The sequence below is a fragment of the Diplodia corticola genome, assembly GCF_001883845.1.
Source record: "Diplodia corticola strain CBS 112549 chromosome Unknown scaffold16, whole genome shotgun sequence".
In the NCBI taxonomy this organism is placed as follows: domain Eukaryota; kingdom Fungi; phylum Ascomycota; class Dothideomycetes; order Botryosphaeriales; family Botryosphaeriaceae; genus Diplodia; species Diplodia corticola.
The window spans coordinates 95,579-103,903 of NW_017971495.1; the positions used below are offsets into that span (position 1 = coordinate 95,579).

The 8,325-nt window shown below is 57.7% G+C and overlaps 3 protein-coding genes across 3 annotated transcripts; 2 read left to right on the plus strand and 1 right to left on the minus strand.

The window, feature by feature from the left end:
- Positions 1 to 45: 45 nt before the first annotated feature.
- Positions 46 to 2,528, plus strand: BKCO1_1600031 (wsc-domain-containing protein; the record flags this gene model as incomplete). Its single annotated transcript, XM_020271480.1, has 6 exons — positions 46 to 338; positions 388 to 673; positions 727 to 1,479; positions 1,539 to 1,859; positions 1,909 to 2,057; positions 2,120 to 2,528. 6 exons carry the CDS (start codon positions 46 to 48, stop codon positions 2,526 to 2,528), a joined length of 2,211 nt encoding a protein of 736 aa, XP_020131892.1.
- A 96-nt stretch (positions 2,529 to 2,624) lies between these two features.
- On the plus strand, positions 2,625 to 4,034 carry BKCO1_1600032 (carbohydrate-binding wsc; the record flags this gene model as incomplete). The annotated part of the gene is made up of 1 exon (XM_020271481.1): positions 2,625 to 4,034. One exon carries the CDS (start codon positions 2,625 to 2,627, stop codon positions 4,032 to 4,034), a length of 1,410 nt encoding a protein of 469 aa, XP_020131895.1.
- Positions 4,035 to 4,224: 190 nt separating this feature from the next.
- BKCO1_1600033 (tam domain methyltransferase protein) lies at positions 4,225 to 5,680 on the minus strand (the record flags this gene model as incomplete). The annotated part of the gene is made up of 4 exons (XM_020271482.1): positions 4,225 to 4,458; positions 4,530 to 4,887; positions 4,961 to 4,991; positions 5,200 to 5,680. The coding sequence occupies 4 exons, from the start codon at positions 5,678 to 5,680 to the stop codon at positions 4,225 to 4,227; spliced, it is 1,104 nt and encodes a 367-aa protein (XP_020131894.1).
- Positions 5,681 to 8,325: the final 2,645 nt, after the last annotated feature.

Here is an 8,325-nt window from a genome sequence, read left to right on the forward strand (position 1 = left end):
ACTTTCGTTCCTCTTGTGCTCTTCGTTTGCGTCTTTGGTTGTGCAATGCTGTTCTCCCCGGCCAAGGGGCTGCTCAGCGCCCATGTGCTCTTCGGCATAGCCTCACTGAGCAACGCTCAGCAATATGTCGGAGAAAACATCACTACCTCGCTGCCTATCGTTCCCGGCGCTGAGATCACTTACTTCAACATCAAAGATACCAATAACAAAAACACCACTCTCATCAACTACATGTCTCTGAATAGCACGGCCAAGAGACTGGATCCCGCCGCACTCAAGAGAGCAGTCATCGTCGTCCATGGCCTCAATCGTGACCCAAACACGTATATGAGCAACATGTAGGATCTCAATCCCGCCACTCACACAACCACCACTGATCCGGCTCAGGCTCTCGGCTCTGGCTCAGGTGTCTGGCCATCCTGAAGTGAGCACCGACAGCGTCGCTATACTTGCCCCGTACTTCACCAACGGAGACGACAAAGGCTCAGGCTATCCTTGGCTGGACGGCGGCAAAGGTTCTTATACCTCTGCACTTGTCTGGAAGGGATCTCAGTGGGCTTCTGGGGCGAACAACCAATATCCGAAGACGCAGACTACCGTTTCCTCTTTCGCTGTCCTGGACCAGCTGACCACCTACTTCGACAACAAGACACTTTTCCCTAACATCAACCAGGTAAGCGCTTCGGTACTGGGCTCATTGCAGGGGTTGTTGACATGTTCCGCCAGATCGTCGTCGCGGGTCATTCGCTGGGCGCCCAGACGGTGCAGAGGTACTGCGAAGTGGGTGACAACCTCAGTACCAAAACGCCCGTGGTGTACTGGGTCGGCAATCCAAACAGCTACGGATGGATGAGTTTGGACCGGCCGATTGACTACTCCTCGTGTTCCACCTACGATGACTGGCGTGATGGCTTGTCGTCCTACACAAACACATACGGTGCTGCTGTAGTCGCTGCCGGACGCGATGCTGTCTTGAGAAATTACAACACCAAGAACATCGCTTACACTCGAGGTACTCTGGACCTGGGAGACGACTCCTCCGGATGTGGTCCCACCACTACCGGTGCTAACCGACACGAACGCTTCTTCAACTTCATCCGAGCCTTTCCGCCCACTTCCTCATGTACCATTGATTACGCTGCCATAGGACACGATGCTGGTAGTATGTTTGCTTCACCTGGGGGACAAGCACGCCTTTTCTTGGACAACTTCGACGGCTCGGGATCCAAAGCCTATGACTTTGGGTACCCTCGCCTCCAGGCCGGAGATGACCCCTACCCTGACCCCTCTCAGAGCTCCGCCATAGCTCCTGTGTCTCCCGGATCTTTCTCCGGCATGACATACCAAGGGTGCTACTCCGATCCAGGCTCTGTGTTGCCTTTGAAGGCTTACTCTAATAATGACAACACCATTGATACATGCACAGCCACATGTGCCGGTCAGGGCTACAAGATTGCTGGGCTTGAATTCGGAGTCGAGGTACGAAAAGCTGCGCTTCCTCTCCCGTGTCAGGATTTCGGTACTAACAATTCATCTAGTGTTGGTGTGGGAATTCTTTGGGCTACAAGGCTCAATCAACCACCGACCAGGCCTGCACAATGGCCTGCGCTGGCAACTCCTCTCAAATATGCGGAAATAGCTACCGGCTTTCGGTCTTTTCCACGAGCAACATTACCACCGATGTCAAGCCGTCTTCTCCTCAGCAAGTCGGGTCTTACTCGCTCCTCGGATGTTACAGCGAGGCCACGTCCGGGAGAGCACTCTCATCAAAGAGCACTTCGCAGTCTAACATGACTGTCGAATCCTGCGCTACATACTGCTCTGGCTACTCCTACTTTGGTGTAGAGTATGGTGCTGAGGTAAGCGTAGTGTAATCCATGCCAGTTGGTAGATACTAATTCCCGTCAGTGCTACTGCGGAAACACTGTTGCATGCTCAAGTGTCTCATCGCTTGCCACGAACTGCACAATGACCTGCGGCGGCAACACTACCGAATACTGCGGTAATGCTGGCTACCTCAACATGTATGCTTTGCCATCAAACACCGGGCCTTCTGCGTGCGCTTCATCTACCAGTACATCTGCATCAACTAGATCCACCACGACCTCGGCATCCACAGCGACCTCGGGATCAACGACTTCCGGATCAACGACTTCCGGATCAACGAGTTTGGTGTCAACAACGACTTCAGGATCCATGACCTCAGCTTCCACAACGACCTCAGCTTCCACAACGCCTACAGCTTCTACGACGACTTCAGGATCGACGAGCTCAGGATCCACAACGACCTCAGGCTCTACAAGCTCCACGACTTCAACCTCCGTGACAACTTCAAGCCTCGCGACCTCTTCGGGATCCACGGCGACTTCGGCTTCCACAACAACCTCAGGATCCTCAGCGACCACCTCGGGCCCCGCAACGACGTCAGGTTCCACAACCACTACCGTTACTACCTCCTCAGCCACTTCTTCCACTACTCCTCTCGCATGCCCGGCTTCCAATGGTACGACGTACACTTCGAAGAATAACAAAAATTACTTGATTGAATGCTACACGGACCACTGTAAGCCATCCAAGCCTTTATAGTGTTTACACCAGCTAACTTCGTCTTAGATGCTGGCGACATGCTCACCACTTCCGCAAGCACATTGGAGCTCTGCATAGACGCGTGCGATTCCAATTCCGGATGTGTCGATGTGGCCTGGGTTTACGGATCCTGCTATCTTAAGAGCTCTGTCGGTACCGCCATCTCCAACAATGCCGTTCTTGGTGCGAAACTCATCACCAGTTCGCCGTCATCTTCGACATCCGCTTCTTCAAGCGGTACCTCTTCTACCGTCGGCGTCAGCTCTTCTGCAAGCAGCTCTTCTGCAAGCAGCTCTTCTACAAGCAGCTCTTTTACAAGCAGTTCCTCTACTGTCAGCTCTTCTACTGTCAGCTCTTCTACTGCCAGTTCTTCTACTGCCAGTTCCTCTACTGTCAGCTCCTCTACTGCCAGCTCGTCGACTTCTACTGCCAGCTCGTCGACTTCTACTGCCAGCTCGTCTACTTCTACTGCCAGCTCCTCCACTTCTACTGCCAGCTCCTCCACCACCAGCTCCTCAGCAACCCCATCCTCATCGACCATCTCCTGCCCCACTTCCGACGGCAAGACCATCTCCGGACCCCGCGGCCAAAAATTCCTCATCGAATGCGGCACCGACCACCAAGGCGGCGACATGGGCGCGCCCACGTACCCGGGCAGCTTCGCCGCCTGCGTGGCCCAGTGCGACGCGACCGACGGTTGCGTAGACGTGTCGTACGTCTCCAACGGGCCCTGCTACCTGAAGGGCACGCTGGGCGGCTCGCTCGCCAACGCGGGCATCTGGGGCGCGAAGCTCACGGCGTCGCTGCCCAGCGGCATCGCGGCGCGGGGCTGCCACGCGGACTCGGCGGCGGCGCGCACGTTCCCGACGCAGGCGTACGCCAACTCGTCCAACACGCCGGGCCTCTGCGCGTCGGCGTGCCGCGAGAAGGGGTACAAATACGCGGGCACGCAGTACGGGACCGAGTGCTGGTGCGGGCCGTCGTTGCCATCGACCGCCGCGGCCGCGGCCGACTGCTCGAGCGCGTGCGCGGGCGACGCCGGCCAGGCGTGCGGCGGCAGCTTCAGGCTGTCCGTGACCGAGGACACGGCGTGGACGCAGAAGTTCTTCGCGCGGCAGTCGTACGGCACGTGGAGTCTCGCGAGCTGCTACAGGGACAACGTCGACGGCAAGAGGACGCTGGGGACGAGCGTCTCCATCGACGCCGGCTCGGCGACGGTGGCCAAGTGCTTGGACGCGTGCGCGGCCAAGGGCTTCGCCTACTGCGGGGCCGAGTACTACTACGAGTGCTACGGGGGCGCGGCGAAGCCGGCTGACGCCCTGGTGGTGCCCGACGTCGCCGATCCGCTGCTGGCGGGTTGCGATTACGCGTGCTCGGGCAACTCGACCGAGGCTTGTGGCGGGGCGGATAGGCTTTTGGTTTACGTCAATAATGGAACGAGGGTGTGATGGAGAGCGTACCCGCGTTTTGGTTGATGTTAAGAGTTTTTTGTTTTCGAATCGTTAATGTAATGACCTTCTAGAAACCTTCTTTCCAAGGGACAATCATAGGGAGAAGAAGCAATTGACCACCTTTGAAGTGCTAGCCAGCCCATTGCTGTTCATGTTTGCGTGTTGTTTTTCATCTCTTCATTTGCTGCTAAGCATCTGCCGGCTTCTGGCCGTAGGTAAAGTAAAACTTGGCGTGCGTCTTCCACCTGCTGTACAAGAACTCGTTCCGGACCGCCGCCAGCAGCGTCTCGATTTGAGGCATGTCCCAGTCCAGCACGCGGCTGAAGATGGCCAACGAGGTCGGCGCCAGCCCCTCGAAGGCGTTGAGCAACGCGCACTTGCCAATCTCCAGGTTCTGCTTGTCCCAGGTGCCCATGGGTACCTAGAGTGCTTCTGTTCAGCTGTGATGCGCACGGCCAAGCGATCAGGAGAGGAGAGGGATGGGATACCTACCTCGATGATTTCCTGGACGACGTTGACGAAGCCGGCCTTGATCATGTGGTCCTTTTGCTCGTGGGCGCGGTTGAAGCGCTTGCCGATGCGGGCGGTTGCGTCGTCCATGGTTTGCTGCCAGTACTGGATGTTGCTGTGCTCGAAGCCCGGCTCGTCCGAGTAGAACCAGGCCGAGATCTCCTGCGACTCGGCCCAGCCGCCCGGGCGCAGGTGCTCGAATGACTGCTGCCACAGCCGCTCCCAGTCGCCGATGCCCGGGTACAGATAGCGCACATGCACGTAGTCGAACGACTCCTTGTCGGTGAAGATCCAGTCGGACTCGGCGTCGTCGATGATGAAGTGGCAGTTGGGCGCCGTCCTGTGTTGATCGATGTGCATGTCAGCCAGGTGTACTGCCTCGAGGTCCGGGGGCGCGGGAGCTTGTCATGTACCATTCGGGCTGTATGACGCTCAGGTCGGTTCCTGCATCGCCAGTTAGCCGTCTGATTTGTCGTGTTCTCGAGTAGCACGCGCACGGCGAGTTGCAGAAGATTTTGCGCCAGCTTGTCCCGCAAAAGATACTACGCCTCCTGTCTACCACGTAGGCTTTTAAACCACACACATACACCCAGACACGGCGAAACGCCAAGCAGAAGCGAAGATTGAAGGAAATAAAAACGAAAGAACGCACCAATGACCTGCGCATCGGGATGCAAGTCGGCAAAATCCAGGGCCCAGAGACCAGTGCCGGTGCCGACGTCCAGCACGCGTCGCGGGGCGTCGGAGGGTTCGTCATGGGTCCAGTCCAGCGGGGCGCGCTGCAGCTCGCCCTTGAGCACGAGGCCGAACCAATGCTGGATGAGGTCGAGGCGGTCCTGCTCGCGCTCGTCCTCGGGCAGCGGGTAGGCGCCCTCGCGGTAGGTGTGGTAGCGACGGCCGTTCTCGTAGCGGCCTTCGTAGATGGAGGCGCTGACGGACTGGGTGATTTCGTCGAGGAAGGCCTCGGACGCCGTCTGCGACCTGGCGCCGCCGCTTCCCGACGAGTCTTCGGCGGCGGCGGCGTTGGCGGCGGAGTCGGCGGAGTCGGCGTCGGCGTTGGCGTTGGCGGTGGCGTTGGCGTGGGCGTTTGCTTGGGCGGACCCTCGATCGTCAGCGTCGACGCCCGAGGCCATGGTTTTGGGACGGTATTTCTCCTGTCACTCCTCCTGCTCCCTTGCGGCGGGATGGGGGCGAGGAAAAAAAGATAAGAGCGGGCGGATTCACAGATAAGCGAGGGGACAGCTGCTTCTTGGCTGCTTCTTCTTCGCAACCAGGGGGAAAGAGCGGGCGTGTTCCTTGCTGCAATCCTGATGTCGCTTTCCCTTCTCGCGACGGACAAATAAAGCGGCAGACCCGGCGCGCTGGACGCAAAGGCGCACCGTCTTATACGTCTGCGCCCCCGAGCCCCCGCATCTTTTCATGCACCCTAAGTGGGCTCGCAACCTGCCGCCCCTCTCCCACGACCAGGGGCCCAATCGCCGGATCGCTCGTCACGTGCCCCAAAATGACTCAGCAGACCCTGCGGTGAACCACGTACGTGTACGCCGCCCATTCCCCGCGCTCGCTCTCTCGCCTCTTCCCCTCGCGACATCTGCCACTGCCCTGGGCTGGCGCATTGGCGGCCCTTGGCGCTGCCGTCGCCCCAGCTGCTGCCGTGCCAGCCAGGGGAGCACGAGAACGCCGTCAGCTGCTGCAGGGAACTACCCGAGGGAGATGCAGATCTTCAGCGCCCTGGGCCGCCCGCCCCGAATTCCCTGCTATCGAGAGTGTCACTCAATGGCCATGGTCGAGACAATCACCTCATCACCTGAGTCTTACACCGTATCCAGCGTCGAGTCAGCCCCGAGTCTCCCTACATGAGTAGTCAAGGGGTCTGACCATCAAGTCAGAAGCCACCTCTCCCGTCTCTCTGCTCCATGTCCTCCGACCTCATCATGTTCCTTTTCCCATTCGACCCGGCCAGCCTTTGGAAGCTCCAACAAGGCCAGATTCTCCATCCACATGGGTTTACTCCCCCTTTCCTCAACTACTGTTGCGAGTGTTTCTCCAAGGCCGGAGCAGTCGAAAGACTCGGAAACAACTCACACAAGGATTCAAGGAGCACGGGAAGAAGGCATTGGGCAGAGACAACTTCCCCAGGAGGCCGCTCCGCTAAAGTCAACCGTGCTTAGAACGGCGCACACTTCGGGGGATGGCCGCCAAGGCGACAAACACGAGCACCTCAGAGCCGGGATTGACTGGAAATACCTCACCCCGATGTGACATATCAGCCCGTGTGCAGCTCTTCTCCTGCTTCCAACGCTCATGAAAAAAGCATTTCTGATCGCGTTTGACAAGTTCATCCCCTTTCTCCTTCACTGCTGGCGCCACAGGATTTTTAGTTCGCCAAAGGTCCCGCTGGTAAGGATTCTCGGCGATGTGATTGATCTTCGCCCCGTCAGCGACCAGTGGCGGGCACGCATCTACAGGGAAAAGATCGGTTGCATTGCTTTTTCCCACAGGAGAAGAAGAAGAAGAAGAAAAAAAACACTTATCGCCAACGACAGCCTCAACAAATTTCTAGCGCATGCTTCGGCATAGCCAAAAAGAAAAAAAAAGGTTTTTGATAAGGAAAGTGGATCTCGTCAAACTTGCATTATTCTCTCATTCGACACTGGTTTTTAGCCCCTTTACGCTAATAGAGAGACAACCGATCGACCGGCTTCTTGGGCCTCAACGGGCGGATTTTGCGGGGCGCTGAAGCTCGATCTGCCAGGATTCTCGTGCAAGGTCCTCCTGATGCCTCAAAAACGTTTTTGGGTTCTCCTCACGCTCCGTCTCACGTCCTTGTTTTCTATTTTTCTACTCGGAAAAGACGAGTGAGCAACAGCTGTGGAAGTTGTCAAGGCGGGTTCTACTAGCGTTCACAAGCGCAGTCGCGGCAGGACGGAATACCAGCCGTCGTCTTGTCCGCCGCGCGGGCACTAGTAGTGTCACTCTATCCGAGAGCTCGGACTACTGGTGGCTAGAATGTCGGCTCGTCATTCGGATTTCCGCAAACGGTCGAAGCCAGCGGGGCAGCGGTCTACCCGAGCCGTGTGGCGCTATACTACATGCTCGATGGGAGATGCGGTTCGGCCGCAGCACAGCAAGATCGGCAGCCCCCTGGATCCTGCAAATGGATTCCGACAGGACTTTGCTAGCCCAAGGGATTCTCATTGCGTGCCAACTGACCAGGGCCCTCGTCGAAGTGCGGGGCGGCGAAGGGGTGACGATTAAATCCTTGGACGATCGTTCGGATGAGGGACTCTGGCCATCCTTCGAAAGGCGTCGGTCCCTGCCGATCAGCGGTAGCCGTCAGCCGCAGGGGAATTTGCTGATGATTCGTAGGCCAATCGCGTCCCATGGCGTCTGACGATGGCCCCCGCGCTTCTACCCAAGCCGTGTTCCACCCGAAACCATGCGAGCGCCTTAGTTCGGATTTGGGATCGAAGCTCTTAGGAGGAGTCTCCGCATCCTTCAACAAGACGCTTGTCAAGGGAGGGTGGCGTTCCGTAGCGTGGGAGCTAGCCGACGTAGCGGCGCCCGAGCCACCCGCGTCCATTGTCCGGAAGATGGTGAAGGGAGGGTTTGTAGGTTCCATACGCTCCAATCGCGTTTTCTAGAAGCCATGTGATTACGGCTTGTCCCTGGCTGGTTTTATAATTAAGGTTGCCCGCATCCGCAGCCCTTTCCGGCGACAGGGTCGCTCTTTTTTCCCGCTTGTCCACGGTTCTCTTGCAAAGCCGTGTCAGCAAAC